The following is a 24,494-nucleotide window of genomic DNA, read 5'->3' on the forward strand; positions in this document are numbered from 1 at the left end:
AAAAGGATCAGTTAAAAATTTTTTAAGTATAAATTTTTCCAATTTTTAAAGTACAGAGCCTAAAATTACAGTGTTTTCAAGTATTTAAATAAATGTTATACTATATTATCTGTTAAAAATTAAATTTTTTGTTTAATATAGTATAATTTATGCATTGTTTAGAGTGTAAAAGCTTAGCGCTAAATAACTTACATATACCAATGTTATCCACTAATTCCACAAAAGAAATAAAACAAAATTCGGTTAAACTTAGTGAACAAATTAAAATGTATAAAGATATCATTAAAAAACGCTTTAATTTATGCGTAAACTATTCTTTCTATAATAATATAATGCTAAATATATACGCCTGTATGCCACGTGCTGAAATAATTTTTATCGATTTAAACTTTTTACGTAGCTTTTTATACACACTGCTATTAGTTATTTGGCACAGGTGAACAATCGATCAAAGAAATTTACTGCGAGTGTGAGTCTGGATGACGTCAACATAGGCGCCATTACGGGAAGTCACCTTCTACCTATCATTAGAAATGGGATAGAAGCGTTTTTCACTCGTAAAAATGCGTATAGAAATATATTGTTTTATCCTTTCTTTACCACGTTTATATCAAACGAAAGTTGTTAAAGGAGAACTCGTAACACACGAGGTAAGTCTTGCTTCATTATATATTTTTTGTATATAAAATATATTTATGTTAGAGAACGATTTGCATTTTCTGGGAAACATTCTCTAGAAACACATGCCATAAAAAATAAATAATAATTTCATAAAACTATATGTAATTTAATTATAAAAATATATTATTATATGTTATAATTTGGTTATAATTGTCACTTTGTCAAAAAATATTATTCCTGTGAAAATTAATTCCTGTTTTAACTTAATTTCTATTAAATAAATTTTTTTAATTCTTTAGGGCGTGAATAAATAGCAAAAACATAACATTTTATGTAAAATATTTTCATTTATTTTTTATGCAAAATTTATTAATTAAGCATTACATTATATAGGATTATACTTACTGTCTATATTTCTAGTAATATTTCAGTTTTATTAATGTCTAAAATTAAATTAAATGTCTTAAAAGTCTGTATTAGAATTTAAATATAGTTGCATTTTTTAATAACTAAAACTTTAATAATGTAATATCTTTTTTCAATTTAAAATTTAAACTTTTAGAAAGAACTTTGAGTCTTGTGCAGAGAAAATTCTTAATAATAATAATATTTTAATTCATTAAATGTAATTACATTATTTAAATTTTTAAAATTTGTATTAATAATATAAGCCTTTTTTGTAAAACGAATGTTATTGATTTTATATTATAAGTCGTAAACGTTTTGTAATCGATTATAATTATAAATTTACAAAATTAAAATTTAATTGCTTTTAAAATTAAATAATTAAATTTTAAAAAGTAAATTTAAAAATATAATTAAAGTTAAAAAGTTAACCTTCGAGGGTCGACTTAAGAAACTGACGGCGTGTGTTGCTTGTGTTGCGTTAAATGTCATACAATTTGCTCGTGACTTAATCTTGCATTTTATCACAATTCTTTCTACTTTAAAAAAGAATTTCCTTTATTATTTTTTTAAGGAAAAATAAAGATTTATTTCTAATAATTAAAATTTATGTTTTTTTTCTAATACCGCATATATCTTTTTTCCTTCAAACAAGAAGAAATATGATAAATAAATAGGGCTAATATAGATCATTGCACGTCTGTTATATCTGTACAGTATTTGTGATGAGGTACAATATTTAATTTCATTTCTTCACAATTTTCATGAAGTTTTTTAATTCACGGAAATTATTCAAACATTTCTCAAGTATCTCTTCTTTTTTAAATTAAAAATATAAATCATTTACAGTATATGAATACTGTGGATCATTACATAACTTTAACAACAGTAAGGATATTTAATAGTTTACAACATTTAATATTCCTTCATAAATGTCCTTAAAGTATCTCTAATTTAGAAACAAGATTACCTTCAGAGTATTTCTTCTTTTGCTCAGAAGATAATATTTGAAACATTACTATGGATGTTATGGATCATTACACATTTTTACACTTGTAAAAGATGTTTAATTGCCTATAGCATCCAAGAATATGTAATAATCGCAATATTTAATTATATTCCTTTACAAGTGTTTCTGGAGTCCTCTAATTTAGAAATAAGATTCAGGCGTTTTTGGAGTTTAAAGATCCATATTCTTTCCTCTGCTATTTACATTTCAAATTTCGGAATTTAAAAATTTAATTAAGTTGTTTATAATTCTAAAAATGATTGAAAATGTTTGGGAAAAAAATTATAAGTAAAAACGATTTTTTAAGAATATTTATAGAATATTTCTCTAAACAGAAATATTCTATATTTAGAGATTCTTTATTACTTAAATGCTTTATATAATGAGATGATGAATTTCGGAATATACGCACTAACCGAAGAGAAGGTTCTATAAAAACAAGCAATTCTTCGCTACATATAGAACATACTAACTACATTATTTTAGTAATGATTGATTGAAGAAGTAGAAATAGGCAGAGATAGACGTATTTTCCTATTTTGCTTTCAAACTATAGTTATTAGGACGATTATATCTCTTAATAAAGCTGTTTCAATTCTTTTAACATCATTTGAAGATAAATTCTGTAATATTTGAGACATAAAGTAAACAAAAGATCGATAATTATTAACTACATCAACGTTATACATGAATGCGGTTTATATTTAAAATCCATAATTAATAGCAGTTACTAAACGACGTTGCATTGAAGATAGATGAAAATAATCGCTGGATATGTATTTTCATACTATAGAATTATTAAAATTCTTCATTACTGTCGTTTAATTTAACAAACTAATGTTATTTATATCATTGTAATTAGGGCTTCTCTAACGGAGTTCTCGCTGTTTTTTAATCCGGGAAATATCCCTGGAAATTCTTTCACCCGGGAAATCACGCAAATTTCTGAAAAGTTTGTGTTAAAGTTGAAGAAATTTTGCAAATAGAAAGCATAATTAATTCATAAACTGTCAGAATACATTTGTATTTATTAATTTTAAGCCCGCTTATCAGTTTTTAAAATTTTTACTTGATATGTCATGTCACAGATGGTAAATAATCAATACGCAGCCTATTTGTGACAGGACTCCGAAAATTCTTTACTTGTCAGAACCGCGATTCCAAGTGGGGGTCACAAATGTGGTCGGGTATATACTTTCTCATAAACTTTATTTTTATGCTTAAAATATCTTTAAAAATATAGACAACACTCGATTTTATGCAGGGGCGGATCCAAGGGACTACAGGGACTTAAACTCCCACCCTCGTTGACACACTCAGAAAAAGCAAGATTAAAATTTATTTGTTCGAACTTCAAAATACGATAAATGTTTTTAAATATTGTTTTATGACAAATATAGTTTATAAGACCATCCGTAATACAATCGTCGCGCATGTTAATAAAAAATATTTATTTATTTTTCAAACATTGTAAATTTTCGAGTTAGTTTCCTTGTCTTGTCTCTACCGATTGGCAGTCAATCATAATAGGATTGTATATATTTATTAATAATGCCACACTAATATACATAAAAAACGAATTATCCAAAAATAATAATTGTAAGAAAAAAAATATGTTGCAGAATTTTTAAAATATGGATTTTCTTATAAGGAAGTTACTGTAGCGAAACTTCTGCAGGTTTCGAGCTCTTAAAGACATTTGGAAACAAATCATCCAATGTACTTCGAAAAAGCTATTATATTTCTTGAAAGAAAACCACCAAACTTTCTTAAAATTTTGAAGAAAAAGATGTTTATTATTAAAACAAAATGTAGAAAAAAATCAATGGCGAAAAAACAGACAGATGCCAAACATAATAGACACGAGGACGGCACCCTCGAAAAACTAATTGTCCACGCATAAAGCGAATGCTTAAGAGCTCCTTACCTAAGAGCCTAATAAATAAAATAGCTTTAAAAATATTGTTTAAATTGAAATTTTCTTATATAATACCACTTGAGCACACTTTTTCGATACAAAAAGGTCATAAAAAAGATGTAAGAAATTAATTTAAAAAAATTTAAATACAGTAATTCGAAAAGTTTTTAGTTAGTTCTAGAAAAATTTTAGTCTTTCTATCTAATCATATATCATTTACAGATAACCTAAAGATGTTTTTAATTCTATAACTGGTAAGATATATTACCAATTGTTTACTAATTATTATTCCTATTTCTTAATATTTTATTAGCCACAAAAGGTATTTAAATCTTGAAAAATTAAACAACGCTAATTTTAAACTTATTTCTCATTATAATAACTAAAATTTAATTGACAGACTAATTTCATTAAGTAAATTTACCTTTATATTTCTTGAGGTTCAAATATATTCTTAATTATTAAAGAATATTTATATTCTTCCTTGTGGTTGCCAGGATGTTTTCATAAATTTAAGTGAATTGTGACAATATTAAGACAATACAGTAATGCAAAATACGACGTTTGTACCTCTATATAGCGCGAAAATGTTAGATTTCCGAAAAAATAACATGTCACATTTCAATAATGATCTTCGATATAACTTTGGTAGTACGTTGTAAAGAAAAATATATTTAGAAATGTGATTTTTATCGAGTTTTCTAAATAGCCATCGAGACTATTTGAAATTACTTTGATTCCATTAAATCTTATCTAATGGTTAATAAAACTTTTCTTTATTTTAACGATTTTTTCAGTTTTGACTCCTCGCTGTGGGCACTAAGAGGTTCTTTTTTCTATATCCATGGCGAATTGGGCCAGTCCCACACTGGGAGATCGGATGGTAAGGATCGAAACCCAAAATAATTGGAATAGACCATAATATTCAGATTGTTGAGGAGGTAAAGGTGTAACTTTCCACTCTGTGAATAAAAGTTGGACTCCAGATTGATTTAGAAATTTGCAAGGATAAACTTATCCAAATATAACGGATTCTGTATTCATTTTTTCATTGTTAATATAGACTGAGTCTTTAAAATGGTCGATATCGACCATCAGGAGTCAGCTGGGTGTCGATTGAAAACGGTTTATTCAAAATTAGTCCAGTGGGGATTATGTATATGACAGTTCAAGATATAGATTTTCACACTCTGAGTAAATCTTTTCTATGGGACGGTATGGATTAATACTGGCTCATTAGATTTATTTACTGATTATTAACTATATTAACAAAAAAGAGGGAGTTAAAAAATCCTTGAAGAGTCGAAATCAAAAGTGTTTGGAGACCCCTAGTTTGGACAAACTCACAATGAGCATACAAGAAAACTATCTTGACGCCAGGGCCGGATTTACATAAGGGCATTTGGGGCCTGTGCCCAGGGCCCCCACAAAATAGGGGCCCCCCACAAAACTAAAACAAATTTTTCTATTACCGCGACAGCCTAGTGTGGCCTAATTATGAGGGCAACAGGCAGAGAAAACCAAACCCGAGAAAAAGTCTATGAAACATCGGAAAATTTCGGGAAAAAATTTCACATAGGTATTTTTCAGTTAAATTAAAATAATTAGTTTTACACGATAAAATATATGTATGTTTACTATAACCTTACTTTAAAATGAAATTTACAACTTCCTAGTTGAAATCTAATTGGAAGTACAGTATTTTGTGTAAATTTTCTAAATCATCAAATTTGCCTACTCTTAAAGGGGGGATCCCCACCGAATTTGTGCCCAGGGCCCCTGGATTGGTAAATCCGGCCTTGCTTGACGCCCAAAAAAGAGGAAAGAATGCTTGAAAATTATGAAATTAAACTTGCTTCCAAGCAATTAGGTGTGCCAACTTATAAAATTATCATTTAATCAATTGCATTTTTCTGTAATGCAAACAGATTATGAACATTAGCATTGGTGGAAAATTTTATATATTGGACATAATTTACTGTAGAATAATATAAATTTTTAAAATTTTATGTAAAGAACACTAATGATATATGATATATTGAACCCGAAACGGCCATCCACCAGTATGGTTTCCAAGAACTTTTACAAGTGGATTTACACAATAAAAATATTTCGATATATTATTATAAAAATTGATGAACTATATTAAAACAAACTTAATAAATCTATAATTTTATATTAAAATTATGTCCATTTTTATATGTAAAAATGTAATTTTAACTCTCTAACATTAGAATTTGCATTTTTTGACAATGCTATTGATTATATTTTTATCGATTAATATTTTTTCGTGATTCAAATCATTAACATATTTAACATGATAATTTTTGGAGTTTAATATGGTTTAATGACCCCACGACACTCTGTTAACAATGGATTTAGTTATGATGGATCGCAAATTATCAAGATTGATAAACGATAACGTAATCACTAATAAAACAATAAAAATAGGCTCATTCTAAATTTAAACTCAAGTAAATGGAGCTCAAAGAAGATATAATTATAAATTAAATTGGATATTGTTTTAGATAACTGACGTAGGTAGATTCGCAAGAAACATTCTTCATGAGAGTTCCTTTTTCTAATTAATTAAAAAGAATTATAAATCAAATTCCGAATGATCAAGTAAGTTAATTCCCCATTATAATAAAAAATTTTCCGATTTCTTTTATTTTATAGGTTATTTAAATAAAAAATAAATACTAAAGATTTATTCAGTTAAAATTTAATAATGATTTTAATCATTGTTTTTTTCTTTTTTTGCGTTTTTGAGTATGATATGCTATGAGAATTCACACTAGGAAGGGTTTTTCGGAAATTCTCCTTGCGGGGGAGAGGGAGAGGTTAACTGGATAATACCTCATCTTCTGGTGGTGTCATCTGAATAATTTACCTTTTATAGTTGTTTATGCTTTCTTGTCTTGAAAGACAGAATACATTCTAGAGAAAAGAGTATTGTCTTATTGCAAGTGAACAAAAGAAATGCTGCTTTATCTTGAAAGAAGCAGAAGAGTCTTGAAGACAAGCCTATCTGCTACCTTAATGAATAATACAAGGAAACTCCGTTGCTTATAAAGAATGAGAAAGCATTCCATTTGGTTGCTATGAAATACTAATTTCATTCCGGGAGTATGTCGAAAGCGTCACGCTGTAACACTTCCTTCAACGCATGCTTATGTTAATCGAACTAATAACATAGTAACAATATGTGTTACTTTCCGAATTCTTTTTTAACCGTTATTATATAGATTCATGTTTAAACTAAATTGCTCAATGTTTTTTATCATAACCGAAACAATTAAAATAATTATACTTCATAAAAATAATTCCAACTTGTAAAAGTTATTTTTTTAAAAGTGGATTTACTTATAACAGCTTCAAAGCTTTATAATAAGTAAAATTATTATTTTTATAAATTTATGTAAAATTTGTAGATTCTTGTAAATTTAAAAAGCATAAACTTATAAAAATTGAGAAAAATAGCTTAAAAGTCTTTAAGCAATTGTTTTCTTTATTAGGTTTAACTTCCTTTTTTTTCGTAATAACAATTATTAAGAATCATTTTAACTTAATTATAAAATTATAAAATAAAGTAAACAATCATATTAAGATGATTGTTTTTCTTGAATATTGACGTGGCAACGTGGAATTCAAGTCGGTTTCCCACAAGAAGGGACCTTCTTTCTGTCTTTCTTTATTAGATATTTTTAATAACTAAAAAAATAGAAAATAAAAATGTAACAAAAGCATTCAGTTGTCTTTATTTTTTACTTTCCAATACTTTTAAGTAAAAGTCTATTTGTTTCGATCTCTATAGAAGTTCAATGATCAATTGATGTGTTGTTTTCTAGTAAACTTCTTCATCTTCTTAAATTTTGAATTAAAGATTCATTTTTAAAAAGCTAAGAATTTTTCCTTAAAAGATTAGGCTTATAAGTATAAACCGAATTAATTCATAATATCCTACGATTTAATTCAAACTAAACAGATTGTGGTCGTATAACTTTAATGACTTGCACGTAAACTTTAAAAATTCATAAATATTTTCGAATGAATAAATATAATTTATTACTGGACTAAATTTCATATATTGCTAAAAAGGAAAATTATTTATGGAAATGATATGAATGAAAAATAAAAATATATAAATGTATTCTTCAGTTCCGTGAAACTTGGGTTACTTTAACATTCCTATTTTTAGTAAGTTACTATTGATTGAAAAGGTGTTTATTGTTAAAGGTCATTGACTCACAGTTTATACTTCCTTATTCAATGGGAAACGTCAGTAGAAATGATTTTATTCAGAGTTTATAAAATATCAAATAGATTATATTCAGAGTCAGCAAGGCGATATGACCGGATCTCACGTTAAGGCCATTGTGTACACGGTCTACAAATTGTTAAAACACTTTTTTGTCGTTACAATGTGTTCATTAAATTCAAATGCAAGTGCGTACACAGGCGAAAACACTGCAAAACTGTGTTTCAACAGTTGCCGAAATTGTGAAAGGCTGCAACAATGCAGAGACATTTTTGTGTTACGACTAGAATTGACCTAGTGCAATCAGTGGTGACCGTGTAAACCGATGACAATTCTATCGCTGCTCACCAGATTATAGTGAGGAGATTATAGCGACAATTATATCGCTGCTCGCCTTTGCCATTAGAGTGTTATATATTTCATGTTCTTACGTTTGGTAAAACGTAAGAACATGAAATATATTATATTTAGGGTTGCATACTTTCTTGTACATTGCACGTACATTGTGCAATGGAGAACATTTGTAACAAAGTAGTGTTATATATATTTGTTGTCTGAAAGTATAAAATGTCTGTGTACAAAATTTTGCACAAATTCATTAAATACTTTTCCAGATATCCTATAATTTGTCTTTGTTACCTTAACTTTGGACACCAGTATATTTGAATTGCTACTGCCATTAGGATGGACGGAACTTAATGTATTTCTCATCCAAAGTGCTAACTGCATTTGGAAAATTAGTACTCTCGGAAATTTTTTTGAGCAATCTACATTCAGTCTTCAGTTCTATTTGCAGCTAAGTACCTGGATTCATTAGTACCAAAACATCTCTTAGGGCTTATTCTATTTTGACAAGTTTTTCCTCCGCCTCACACAACGCCTAGATGTATATCATCAAATCTTCCGAGAAGTAAATGAAAAGAGTAGAGGAAAATGTTTAAAAACCGTCAGAACTGCAAAATATTACACAACCATAACTTGACGCGTTGATTGGTTGTGTAACTTGTAAAGTAAATCTCTGGGGTCCCGGAATTTGTTCCAGTAAAACTTCGGAATTTGTTCCAGATTTAAAGCAACAGATCCATATGGATCTGGTGCTTTGAATCTGGAACAAATCCCAAAGAGCTGGATAAAATGCTTTTGAAAATCAAATACAGAAATTTTAGACCGGAAGCAACAGCTAGGAACAGATGAGGATGTTCCTTGCTGTTGCTACGTTTAACATGTCACTAGTGTCATACGTTTAACATGTCACTAGTGTCATACGTTTAACATGTCACTAGTGTCATTTTTGAAGCAGGTAAATGAAGATAAAAAGATTGATATCGAGATTGAGATAATTAAGGTTCTGCGACTTCGCACTCGTTTCCACCTTAAGAGAATTAATCAATGAATGCTAACTTTCGAACTATACAGAGTCAACCTCAAGGTACAGTACAGTACATTCCAAACAGAAATGCATCTCTACAAACATTCATTTGGGAAGTATGAAGGACTAGTGCCTGAAATGAAGTCAACATTTCCCATAAGTGATGGCAATGTCCACTTCTCATCAAGATAAATACAGACAAACAGCAAGAGGGATCAACATTTTCAGTGATAATTGCGATCAGTCCATTCACAAATCCTCTTCAATGACTCCGATTCATTTCAGGAATCTGCTACTTTGGACTTGGAATCTATTGAGCATGATTAAAAGTTATGCTGTAACTTGTACTTCATTGTGTTCACTACTGTATCTTAATTTTTAATAAAGTATGATTTTTACAGTATAGCCGGAAATTTATTACCGTATTAAAAACGTTGGCAAAATACTTCTTACTTGTAGATTGTATCAAAATCTAATTAATGGAGGTTCAACTCTAACAGTTCATTAAAACTAGCAACACTCATTCTGTGATAAGAAAATCACGTTAAATGTTACTGCAATACAATCCAAAACATTATGTCGATCTGTATAAATTTGAGAAAAGGGCGAATAACAATGAATAACAAAAATTTCTTTGTCGGATTTTGAGTAGATATACAAAATAAGGTGTATTTGTTGTGTACAATACTTATTTCTACTTTTAATTTTATACTATACTAATGATGCAGAACTGCTCAGTTTTCCTGATAACAGTTCTGTGTCCTGTGTATAACCGCGCTCACAACACGACTATTTTGTCTTTCGACTGTTGCTGTGCAGTTTCTAACCAGAATGGTTACGACAAAAAAGTGTTTCGCAATTTGTGGATTTGTGCACGTAACCTTAGGGTAATCTGGATAACATTTGTTACAAATTATTCATTCCATTATATTTCCTGTGTATCAAGAAAAAATTAGACTTTATTTTTGTCAATATATATATATATATCGTGTCTATATATTTATTACGTTTTCTTTGTTTTTCGTTAATTATTCGCTTATTTATTAATTAGAAAATAATTTTTTAAATAGATGCAACTGAACTTTTTATTTAATTGCTTTTAGAACTAAGTAATGAAATTACATTTACTAGATTAAACATAAAGAATTTACGTTTATACTCCGTAGTATAGTTATTTATAGAAAATAATTTATTTTAAATATTATATTTATTAACAAAAATATTTAAATATTATGGAAGATATTAACAACAGGAATAGTAAGAAAATTCTCAACTTTATTCTCTAAAAAATTTTAAGGAAAGGTCTAAATACAGTTGAAATCTGAATAAAAATATAAGTTATTCAGAACTGCATATGGAATCTTATTCTTATTAATTTAGTTTTTGCTTAAGGATGAATGTTACTTCAAGGCTTAAGGATTAAGGCAAGAATTACAACTTATTTTCTAGCTCTAGAAAATAAGTTGCAATCATCTTTCAGTTTTTTCTTTGCTATAATGCTATAATGATCTTTGTGCTTATATTTTCCTCGAGACTTCTTAGTCATAGAATTCATACAATGGGTACAGGATAGAAGTCTTTCTGAATGGCCATGTTTTTCTATATCTTGACATTAAAAACATTCAAAAACTCTATATGTTTAAAACATTCTATTTGTTTTAATTTTAAATCTCATAAAAAAGTAAATTTTATTAAAAAATATAAAAAGCATATGAATATATACCGTCTGCATTGAATTCTAAGTTTTGATGATAGTATCAAGTACATCTCTATATTATATTATATATATTTATAAAACAATATTAATTTTAAAAGTTTTTTAAAATTTAATTTATTAATTAAATATAAATTAGTAAAATTTCTATATAAAATTCACATTTAATTTTATTGATCATTGGAGACTCATCAATTCAATTATATAACAGAGTGATCAAGCGTACTATTTCTTCAAAAAATATAAAATAAAATAAAATATTAATAATTTATAAATATTTCAATACAATAATTAAATTCTTTTTATTATATAGAGTGGTTTTGGTAATTAATTAAAATATTCAATTCGTGTCTTGATGTCGTGTTACGCGAAACTAAATGAATTGGAGAATATAACGCAAGTTTAAATCAATAAGAAGCGAATATTATATTAAAATTAAAGGGTAGACTCCACTCTTTCAATTGATTTAACTCGAAAAATTTTCATAAAACTGTGCATTTTTTAGAAGTGTTTCCTTCTACAAGTTATGTAAACATTATCGATTCCAAAAAAATACTTTCTTGATAATGTGATAAATCGATTATTTTATTAATTATGTTGTCTTTTCTTTGAACTAGAATAAGACGAATATAACTTGATTTTTCTAAGAATTTATTGTTTAAGTTTATTGTGTTATGTTTAAGAACAACAAATATTATAATTATATAGTTGTGAAGATATAATGACGTTATAATGACGTTAAAAAGAAGTAGAATATTTTCAGTTATATTTTAATGGATTGAAAATTGTTATTGATTTCTTCAGTTTAAAAATCGACTTAAATAATTATTAAGTTTTATAGCAAAAAATTTTACTAATGATCAAATTTTGTTTTTGGAAAATATATACAAATTTCAACACTGCTTTAAGCATAGGTTTGAAAAGCTTAAAGAAAAGTATTTAAATGAATTTATAATAAAAATAAAGCATTTAAATGTATATAAAAATAGTCTATAAAATGTCTAAATATTTACATTTTTATTTTAAATTATATCAAAAAATAAACTAAATATTATATATATTTAATTATGGAAACGTAGTAAAAAGTCGCCAAGATAGAAGCTATGATTTATGTACATTAAAAGTTATACATAAATTTTTAAAATATCCGATCTATTTAAATTATAGTTTGATGAGCTTAATCAATTAATTAGACTAATTTTTTTTAAATTTAAATTTAAATTAACTTAATTCTATTAAACTATAAAGAATATTTTTAAAATAATATAAAATATTTCACTTTTATGTTAAGTACACTAAAATATATATTACCATAAGTATAATTTGTTATCTATATTATAAAAAAATATTTAAACTTATATCTATATATAAAATTTAAAACATAAAATTAATGTATTCAATTTTTATGATAAAATATTTTAAAAATTAAATTGAATTCATAAATTATTTATTTATTTCAGGATTGGGCATTTGTTACAAGGTTTTGCTTTCTTTCTCTGTATGGAAAATTCATGTATAATGTTGAATATCCTGTGGTAAATATACACCAAAATACTTTCTATTTTTTTTTTACTATAATTATACTTTACTATTTTGCAAACTATTTTTATTTATTTTTCAATTAGTCTTACATTTACATTTCTATATTTATTTATTTATTAATTATATAAAATATATTTATTTTGTAATTAAAACAAAGTTTAGTATGTCCTGACACTGCATTTTACTATAGAAAATAAAATTTTTAGCATATAGTATATATAATACAATATAAATAAAACATTTGTACAGTACAGTAATAAATTTTATAACTTAAAAAATAAATTTCAACTTAAAAAAAATTGAAATTCATTTTTTACAATTATATTTATTATGAATATATACTACTATAATTTTGTAAATTAAAATAACATTTATTTCATTTTTTATAATTAATGATATAATATTTGTAAAAGTCTGCAATCATTTTTGTTATTGAAAAACCTAAATTAAATTTTCAAGAAATAATTTTAAAATTACTTTTTAATAAATTAAATTAAAATTCATTTTTAAATTAATAAAATTATTAATTTTAATAACTTTTAATTTGTTTAATTAAATATAATTTTAGAATTATACTTGAAATTATATTAAACTTAAATTAAGTTCACATTTAGTTATGTAATGAAGCATATTATATGTTTCAATCTTTCATTATATAATATAATATATATATATATATATATAATTTTTATATAATTTTATAACGAATAATGCCAAATATATATCTCGTATTTATATAATATTATAATAACTTAATTATTATAATTGCCCGCCAATGGTCGCGTGGTTAAAACCAATGAATGCTGCGGGTTCGCGCTAGACCAATGGGCTGGTTTCGTCGTGTCTAACACTTAAATGGGGGACAGTTTCCCATAGAAAGTCCTCCCGAAAGACATTTCCACTTGACAGATCGCTGAAGTGTTGCCTTGCCATATTCCAACAAAATAAAAATGGGTTTTCTTGATAATTATTATTTATATAAATATTTTTAAAAATTATTAATTAATTAATTAATTATTACATTAAATTATTTTTATAGGATTACGAAATCCAAAATTTATTATTATATTATGATGCCAAGAATCAGTGGCCTTCTGTATATAAGAAAAGAAAGGTATGATCTTATCCAACTTCATTAATTTAATTTATATTAATTAATTTTATTAAAATTTATTCATTGATATTTTTAAATAAATGATTTTTTAATAGAAGAAAATTATAAAATTTTTTCTTTGAATTTTCTATTCAAAAATTTACCAATTTCAAATTCTTTACAAACTCATACACATCTCATGTGATAAGTTGTCATGGAAACTCATTATACTAAATGTAAATACAGCTGCATACATCCCGTATGAATTTTTCCGATAATTATAATTATACTGTAGTTTTATTTATAAAATTAATGTTTTGTTTCCAAATTTGTTGTTGTTGATTATATTTACTATTTAAAAATATTTTTAAATTATTATTTTCATACTGTAATACCTTGTTTTAATTACAATTATCGATAATTTTTATATTATTTTAAAGGACAAAACTAAATACATTTTAATGGCTTAAAATCATTTTAAAATTTAATTTTGATTAATTTTTAATTAGCGTTAACCGGAATGATTTTCGTTGCTCGATTTGTTTTTAATAATAAATAGATTATAATTAATTATTGTGAGTTATTTGAATTTTTTCTAATTTTTTAACATTATAACTCCTAATTGTAATTTTAAAATAAAATATTTGTGATTGTTTCACTTGAATATTTTGGATTATTTCCATCGAGTTCTGACAACGCCCTAGAATTTTCAATGTCAAATAGTTTTATTATATTTGCCAGATAAATCGATAGAAAAAAAATGCTTTAATACGATTTCAATTGCATATGTGACCGCTCACTTACTATAGCGGTCGCATATGCGATTTCAATAAGTTTTAACAAATCAAAATATTTATTAAAAAAATCGTAATTTTGGGAATTCGGATATTATTGTCTAAAATAATTATTATTTTATTAGAAAATACAAAATATTTATATTTAATTAATATAGACATCCAATGCTTTACTGTTACGACATTCATTATGTAAATCTGATATTTTCTAACAAATTTTAATGTATTTATCTACGTTAAAATCTTTTTGTTGTATATTTCTCAATAAATTATGCATTTTACAGTGATTTATTTTTGTGGTATCTTCGGATATTTTTTCTTGTCACTTTATCAAGTTTTGGGTCATTATGAATTGCTTTTTAGAATATTTTAAAAATGTCTAATGAAATATTGCATTTCTTAATTTTTAATGCTGTTATAGTTTATTTATTTTGGTATTTAATATCTGTATAAATTTCTTAAATAGAATTGTATTTTATTAAATTTTTTAAAATATCAATTATCTTCAAATGCGAATTTACGCTCAAATTATAAGCAAGAAAATTAAACATTGTAATTTTTCAGGAATTATCTTATGCTTTGTGTTAATATTTTTTATTTTTTATTTTTTTTTGTGCAACGTTTTATATAATATGGCAAGTAAATTATACAGTATTTCTTGTTTGATTGTCAATGATCTATTCTTTCAATGCCATTATCTACTTCATATGGCGCAATAAATATTTCTTTCTTGTTTATCGTTTCATACAGGAGTTATCTAATTTATTATTTTTCATTTATAAAACCAATAATTTTACTTTTTAGTATCACATTTATAAAGGAGATTAATTACAGAAAAAATAATTCCAAAAACAAATCGCTTTTCTTATTTGAATTCCTTAAAACTTCTATTACTTTGTTACAGAAATATACAAAGGAAAGGCTCAGAAATGGATCCAATTTTAAGGGAAAAATAATTTTTAAAATTTTTTCTTGTTTATGAAAGTTTTCTTCCGTAAGTTAATAGTTATATAACGTGGTTTAAAGATTATTTAATTTTTAATTTATTTAAGACCGGTTGATTAAGACCGTTGTTAATATATATTTCAGTTAACTGATTTTAGGCTACCTTTTACGTCACAAAGAATCATACTCTTAACGGGATAACAAGGTATCATTTGTCTTAATGTCATCCATTTTTGGATCTTGATCCATGATGGGATATGCAGTTTTCAATGAGCGAACATAAACTTCATGTCTATAACCCAAAACACTCTAATCATTATTTCAATTAACCATATTTCAATTAACCATTATTTCAATTAACCATAATTATGATCAACCAGTATCCTGATATGGAGCGATAAACCTTAGTTATGTAAGATATTTATGTAGGAAATATAATAATTTACATATAATAAAATTGATTAAAAATTTTCGAATAAACAGGCCTACACGCTTTAAAGTGTCATTTTACATGTACACAAATATTACTAATAATTTCTTTGTCTTAAGAATTAGAAGATTTGAACAGAAAATGATAAAAAGAAATACTTTAAGTATTGAGAATCAATGCCCCTCTAAATATTTTTAATAGAATTTATTAGAAATTGTTGTATAATTTTAGATAAGTTTAAAAAAAGCGTAAAAAATCAATTTTAAATATATTGTTACTGTTATATAAATTAATGAAAATATTTAAAACAATAGATTAAGCTATAGGGTTCCATTGAGTCACAACCTTGAAATTCATTTTACGAGTCAATAAAACCAGGTCCGTCTTTGATACATGCGAGGCCCTGGGCCAAGAAAAGCTTGGAGACCCTCTTAAGGAATTCGTAATGGAAGGTTAATGTTCATAAATTTTTTCAATTAGCTTTCTCTGCTAAACATATTGTTATATTTATGTTTAATAAAGTTTATCAAACATATCCTTTGATTGTTTACTGTTTATAATAATTTTATTACTTCTTGCTCTATTCAATTTTGCATATTTTCGAAGTCTCGAATGTTAGGAGGCCCCTGGGCCCAAGCCCGGTAGGCCCACACCTAAAGACGGGCATGAATAAAACATGTTTATCATTCCTCGCCACGGCTAGATATTTAGTCTCGAATTATTTGTGTCACAGCCTAACGTTTTTGAGGATTTCACGTGGTACAAAAATCTTATTCAACAAACGTTCTCATAAACGATTTCGTGCCACATGACACTCTTAACACGCTCGTCTTACTACACGAATCATTCGAGACTAAACATTAGTTCTCATTGGGACGTCCCTCGATGAGGTCTCGTTGAATCAGACTCGTCCGCAATGGACATAATTATGATCAACCAGTATTTCTCAACCGGAACCGTGTGACCTCCTTGAAACCAGAGATCATTTTAAAAGAGACATCAGGCAAAAAATCAACTTTTGGAGAGCGAGAGCAAACTCTGGGGGGGCCACATTCAGAATAAAGTATTAAAATTATACAAAAACGATATGAAACTTCAATACGTGAATTATTAAAATATTATGTTTAAATAAAATGCAAAAGTAAATTTGATAAAATGTTGAACCTAAAATGTTTCATTTGTTATCAGCAATATACGGACAGTGGACCTATATTTGTTTTTTGTAAACAAAGACATGTCGAATCTTGCACGTGTATGCAAAGCATGTCATTTTTATTTTTATTTATTTATTTTTAATGATGTTTACTATTAAAATATAGGCGTATTGCACGTATATAAACAGTGCGCCTGTACCGTTAAACTTCAATTTAGCGCCAACATCAGAGGTGAACAAATCACCCTGAAATTGGCGTAAAATCTATCAAATGAGCTATTATTATGGGAACCGCAGAAAAATATTAAGCTCAAAAGTGGTCAGAGGTAAAAAAAGACACTGGTTTACAATTTGCTGGTACTTCGTATCAATTAATCAATTTTAAAATATATTGAAAATATAGCATGTAATATATTTAAACAAATCGTTGAATATCCTATTTTAAATTTTTTCTAGTCGTGTAGAGAAAAAGAATCCGTTCTGTCCATAAATAATAGACAAATTATCAATTTAACAAAAAGTCATCCACATTCTGGTTGTGTACTTCATAAGGATAAAGGTGTATACAGATGTATTCACAACAGAACCTTCCTTTCTGCTCGAGAAAGATGGTGGTTCATCGCTTTAAGCAACTGTGGAAGCCACAAGGTAACATCTATAAATGTGTATAACATATCCAAGTAAACTATTTTAATCCTTAATTCATAGAAAATTAAAAATATTTACAGGGTCTGAAATTAAATTACTCAATAACTATGATTAATAATGAAAATAATATATGGTTCAAGCATTTTTCTGCTGATCAGTTCTGTAAGAAATTTATAAAAAGGTTAACCTATTTAATCATTTATTAATATAATAATAATATATTTTAATATCATCATATTTTTCAGATATTCTTCCTATAGACATTCCATTTCTTATTATATATGGGCTTTTATTTATAGCATCATGCTTCGAAGCACGTAGGTTATCTATAAGAAATACATTTTGTTCGTTGAATGACATTAAAAATTCGCTAAAATTTAATTAAATTTATTTATTTTAGAAATTTTACAGTCCAGGCATTTACTTCATACCACTTACAAATTATATTTAGCATCCGTATTTTATGAATTTGCTGGTTTATTGTTTTTATGTATCTCTTACGGTTTATATGCGAATGATGGAATTGGAGTTCCTGTTTTAAGATTAATTGGTATAAATTATAATACATATATATTAAATATTTATTTTAAAGCTTCAGAATTAAAGCTGAATATTTATTTTTTTATTTTAGGTAAATTATTAGAAGCTATAAGCACTCTTATATTCCTACTCCTACTCATTCTAATTGGGAAAGGATATACTGTAACAAGAGGACGTCTACGATCCATTACAGCTGCAAAAATAGCAGTTTTTATGACTATATATGTCGTTGTATATGCTGCACTTTATCTTTACGAACAGAAAGTAGGTCTCTTCTTTATTTTTATAATCGAAATAATGATTAGTTATCATCGATTAAGTTATCATCTACTATACAATTAAATGATCATTCCATTTATAACCGATAGTTATTGATGTAAGCGATAAATCAATCATTTCTACCATCCTGTCAGTTTTATATTCAACTATTACTTAAATAAGTCACTATTACTTAAATAAGTGTTAATTGCTCCATTGATTATGAAGATGAACATTTATATAAGTACGTTTTATATTACGTAATAATAAAATATATTAATATTAAGACTTCCATATCATAGATGATAACAGAATGATAATGAAAAACTAGTAAATTCATATAAAACTACATATAATTTAAATATTACTTAAAACTAATTTAAACGTGGTTTATCAAAATTACATTTAAATTTTATCACCTTTAATTTTAATTAAGTTTAATACTATATCATCACATAATGATAGTGATATTCTCAGTAATTGGGTAGCTTTCTATCATTAAGATCCATTCAGAAATTTTTCAACTTAAAAATTGCAGATTGATCCTTTTTATTTGTTGATAACTTAAGTTTAATTTTTGTCATGAATTAAGTTAAAAATAATATTCTATAATCTGTACTATTAAACAAAAATATTGATAATTTATATCAAAACGTGGAAATGATAGCTTCTCTGCTGAACAAGAATGTCTGAAGTGAAAACACCTTTACAGGTGCAAGCACAACCTACAATCTGTGCGAATGCGAGTATCGCTGTCTACTGACGATATCACTTTGATCACGATAATGAATACTTTAAACGTTATATTTATCATCACCACAAGTTAAATTATTAGTAATCGTTGCCCTTCTTAATTTTTAATTGTTTCACGAAATTTAAAGACTTTTACATTTAATCAATTGTTCTCCACCCTGTTAGATATATTTCTATTTAAGAACAAAATATGAATAAAAGTTTCCAATAAATCTGGAAAAATTATACGTATTCGTAAAGTCACACCCATCTTTATCCGGACACACCTAATTACCTAATTTAGCAATTTATTGTATATTTTCATATTCAAAAGTTAGCACCTATAGTTAATTTTTATTGACTGGAAAGACAAATTTAGAAGGAAGTGAAGAGGTTAATAATAATTTAATTATGATTTAGTAAATATTAGAAGGAATTAAAACAATATTTTTCATACAACTTCAAAAAAAGTGCTTTATATCAAAACTGGAATAATTAATTTTTATTATTTAAACTTCTGAATGATTTTTAAATAATTTATTTATTAAAAATTTCAGTTTTTTGACCCTGGTGAAGTACTTTATTTATATGAAAGTCCAGCAGGATATGGCCTTATAGCATTACGATTATTAGGATGGGCTTGGTTTGTCTATGCAATAATATTTACATTGATTCATTATCCAGAAAAATCTGCATTTTATACGAGACTCTTCTTAATATATACTTTATGGTAAATATTAAGTTTTGTATGTATTTTTAATGTTATTATGTAAAAGTCTTTGATATATATTTTCCATGTATTTTAAGGTTCTTATCAGGACCAGTAGTTATTTTAATATCAACATTTGTTGTTCCCAAATGGATGAGAGAATCTGTCATTAATGGTGTAGAATTGTCTTTATCCCTCTTGGCACATTTATTTTTTTTTGTAAGTACAATATCATTACTTATGTGTATATATATATATTTCAATCTATATTCTTTTATTTCATTTTTTCATTCTCCCAAAAATCAAATTGTAAGTAAAAGCTGAAAACATGTCTCAAAGTATTAATAAATTTTTAAGAAATATCAATCAATTTCCCTTTTGAAAGATCAATGCCCTAAAACTAATTTATAAAGTATAATAAAGCATAAATAATGGATAATAAGAATGTATAACTACAATTATAAAATATAAATTTCAATATTTTGTAAGGAAAAATCAGATGATATTAATAGATAAGAAAGTACATTCACTGAATATTGATTTATATTGGAAATGCAAGATGATAATTTTTATATCTTCAAAGATGTCAAAGATGAAAATGCATACTTTTTAAAATACATTTTAAAAAGATTATTAATAGAATAAAACTATTATTCATATTTGTCTTAAAGTTTCAAGCCTAAAGTATTGATCTAAGAAAAAATATGTTTATGAACTATTTATCTTGATGATCTGTAGTCATATATGCAGCTGAAACTTGGAAAGTAATTCTCAAGGAGAAAAATTAATCATATACGTTTTGAAAATAAGATCTTCAGAAAAATATATGGTTCTATTTACAATACACATAATGCTTCATATAAAAGGAAAACAAAAACTATATGACCTTTCTGGAACTTCTTTGATCATTGGCAATGCAGAGTCAACCTATTGGCAAATCATATCTTCTACATAAATGATAGACTGACAAAAGAATTCTATCAGATCTGATAAACATCTCAAGACTCGGAGACAAGTCAAAGAAAAGATGGGAATGAGACGAAGGATGTTTGAGATGTCATTGTACACTATTCCTTGATTCTGTCTTCCAGGAATTGTCAGACGGAATCAAGGAACAGTGTACAATGGAGAGAGGTGATGACAGCATCAACAGCCTACAATGCTTGTAAAAACCAACTAATGATGTTGATATATCCAGAATATTTTTCAAATAATCAAAGAATAGTTTATTAAACAGTTAACATATTAACAAATGAAAGTTTTTGTTATTTGTTAACTTTTGTACTATTTTGATATTATAATTGCTCAAATTCTTTTCACTTTAAAATTTGTTAGCAAATTGTTTACAAAATGAACAAAATTTCATTTTAATGTAATTAGATGATTCGGTAAAATACGAAATTCAAAATATCATGAAATGATTCTATTACACAGCAATAAATTTTAAAATTATGTTAAATCTTTATTTTATAGAAAAAATATTTTAAATATTTAAGCTTTTAAAATATAATTTTTATAATAATTTCTGAAAATACTTTTTATTTCTCAGATATTAACAAGACCTTCTGCTGCAAATAAAAATTTTCCTTTTCACGTTAGGACAACTCAGGTAGGCAATTTATCCATTCCTTCATTACATAAGAAATATTATTTTAGATGATAATTTATTACATATCATTTATATATACTGTATATATGTGTATGATAGATTGGCATTGATAATACTCCTCCTGGGGGGAATAATATCGACGGATTTAATCGCCATCCGTATGCAGTATCCGCCCAATATAATCACACACCTGACTATTTGATTCTATTTGGAGTTCAAAACACAATGAATAGGCCACAAAGGGTAAAAGTTTTATATATTGTTCATTCATACTAATATATAGAGAAGTGTTTCTCAACTGGTGTCATAATCCTCAAAAGATAAAGCATTATATTCATGGTCACAAACTTATAAGCAAAAAAATGTTGAGAAATACTAAAAAATTTTTATTATATTGTTTTAATTCTTAATTAAAGTACATTTTTAATATACATTTGCATATTTTTAATTTAGATATATACTGAACCTTCATTTCTAAATCAAAAATCTCCAAGAACAGCTGCCATCATGGAACCAACAGAAGGTACGCCACCTCATAGTGTGAGAGATGTTTAACATTTGCTATCAAAAATCTTACCAGGAGATTTACAGTGATAAACAGTAAAATAATCTATTTATACTCCATGGAAAATAAAGAAAATATTGAATTGATGTTCAAGATAAAAGACTGTGATTATGATCCAGTGTTGTACCTATTAAAAGCATTTAAGAGATTTCCCAAAATGTAAAAGATACATTAAATCATTAGCATGAAAAATGAATAAATCATGACAGTATTTATCATATTACAGATTCATATGAAAATTTAAATGTAATTAAAATTTACATTTAAGTTTATAATGAGATTATATAAGGCATAATGTAAAGAGAATGTAATTATTCAATATGTTTAAGCAATGATCATCTTTGATACTCATCCCACTTTAATGAGGAGAAGAATCAAAGTATGTACACTTGTTTAAAGAAGTCCGTCCATTCAAGCATCCGTCCCACTCTAAAGTTAACAGACAATCCATCCATTTTCTCCATTTTTCTTGACATTTCTACATCAATATATTTTCAAACAAATGCATCAAAAACAAAAGTATTTTGTAATGAAATTAATCATTATCTAGAAATAATTATTATAAAATTTAGTATTGCTCTAAATAAAACAATAAGAAAAAATGACAATTTCAAATATTTGAAAGCTATATTCTTGAGAATTTCATAATTCAAGCACAGTGAAATTGCACCTTAAATCTAAATTAATCACAAATTTACAGTGTGTAGTTTATTAACTTTTTATAATCATAATAATGTTTGATTGGTGTCAATAATTTATGTATATAAATAAATGAAATCTTTGAAATATAATAAATTTTTTCATATATATAAATATGAAATATTTGAGTGATTAAGTATAATTAAAGTATGTTTTTGATAATGAATAATTTTGCTACTGGATGATTGTTGATAAACCTCACTTGATCACATATAACAACATTGTAAAGAATTTTAGTTATTGTTTTAAAGCATTTATGTAAAAACATTTACAGACAACTTTCTCTGAAAAACATATTATTTTGCTTTATTGGAGAGCAAGTTAAAAACTATTGTTTCTACAGCACTTTGGGCAACCAAACCCACTGCCGTCAAGAGAAAATTCTGATTAAATAATTATATGGGGATTTTCTAAGCTCTACACAATCATCATTAAACTGAACTATAATTTAATACTATTGATTTTTGACTAGTTCACTATCTTATTCACTGAAGTGCAACTCATTAAGGTTCCAAAAAGATGGTTCCAAACATATCATCATAAAAAATGTGATGTTCTATTGAAGTTTTGCCCAAAAGTACTAGAGAAACAGTAGAGAAACAGTTTTTTAACTTGTGTGCTCTATTCAATAGGCTATGTTTTAACAGAGCATTTACAGGATTAAATTTTGGAATTTCAATAAGCACTTCCTTTTAGAGAGAGAGAGAGAGAGAGAGAGAGAGAGAGAGAGAGAGAGAGAGAGAGAGAGAGAGAGAGAAAGAGAGATAAAACATTGCCTGTTTTCTAGGCAACAAAATAACCAGCAATTACTTTATCTCTACAGATAAAATGTTTTATATAACAAAAAATTTGATCAATTTGACCATATCCATGATTTATACAAAATATTCATTCAGCAGTAGTTTCCTCTATAAATAAAGCTTTATTTAGAAAATTTAAATCAATAAAAATTCCTTTGTTTAAAATTAACATTCAATATAAGTAAAATAAACACGTTTTTGAAACCAAATCAATTCTCTTTGTTATTTGTCTAATGTTATAATAAATCTTTGTTTCTTTTTAAACTTACAAATTTATAATTTGTATTTAATATGATAATTATGAAATAAATTTTATAACACTGAATATGACATGATGACATACTTGTTCGTCCTAATTATAATTATAATGCCAACTCTCTCACTTTATCTGGAATTGGGAATGTCAAGAGTCACTGAGCACTAGATGAGAGTAAACGATAACAGCCAACATTCCATGCAATCTCTGACTGGAATACTATTCAGGCACCATCCTGCCAAAGTTTAATTAACTGTTATGAACTGGTGCATTCGGAGATGGATAATCAATCTCAGATTAAGAAAATTTGGGTCCTATACAAAACTTGAAATCCAGGCAACCTAAAAAGAGTGTGAATAGTTTTGTTTGTTTTATTTTCCATGGGACTCTCTTAGAGAAGTTTCAATTGTTATTGTGCTCACAT

The 24,494-nt window shown here is 26.2% G+C and overlaps 1 protein-coding gene across 1 annotated transcript; it reads left to right on the forward strand.

Annotated features, from left to right (window-relative positions):
* The first annotated feature begins 490 nt into the window (after positions 1-490).
* On the forward strand, positions 491-22,558 carry LOC136979527 (transmembrane protein 145-like). Its single transcript, XM_067275530.1, has 13 exons — positions 491-650; positions 12,758-12,832; positions 13,879-13,953; positions 17,711-17,902; positions 17,983-18,064; positions 18,148-18,219; positions 18,303-18,452; positions 18,534-18,706; positions 19,990-20,162; positions 20,240-20,360; positions 21,691-21,750; positions 21,850-21,993; positions 22,204-22,558. Exons 1-13 carry the CDS (start codon positions 564-566, stop codon positions 22,303-22,305), a joined length of 1,506 nt encoding a protein of 501 aa, XP_067131631.1. The 5' UTR covers positions 491-563; the 3' UTR covers positions 22,306-22,558.
* The last annotated feature ends 1,936 nt before the right edge of the window (positions 22,559-24,494 follow it).

This window comes from Centruroides vittatus, unplaced genomic scaffold, assembly GCF_030686945.1.
Source record: "Centruroides vittatus isolate TY-2023 unplaced genomic scaffold, ASM3068694v2 contig_628, whole genome shotgun sequence".
Classification (NCBI taxonomy): domain Eukaryota; kingdom Metazoa; phylum Arthropoda; class Arachnida; order Scorpiones; family Buthidae; genus Centruroides; species Centruroides vittatus.

Bases quoted from the DNA above. Each gene is read 5' to 3' on its own strand.
- LOC136979527 (XM_067275530.1), top strand. From the start codon at position 564: ATGCGTATAGAAATATATTGTTTTATCCTTTCTTTACCACGTTTATAT. The intron at 17,903-17,982 runs GTAACATCTATA...AAATATTTACAG, and splicing joins GCAACTGTGGAAGCCACAAG to GGTCTGAAATTAAATTACTC. The intron at 18,220-18,302 runs GTAGGTTATCTA...TATTTATTTTAG, and splicing joins AGCATCATGCTTCGAAGCAC to AAATTTTACAGTCCAGGCAT.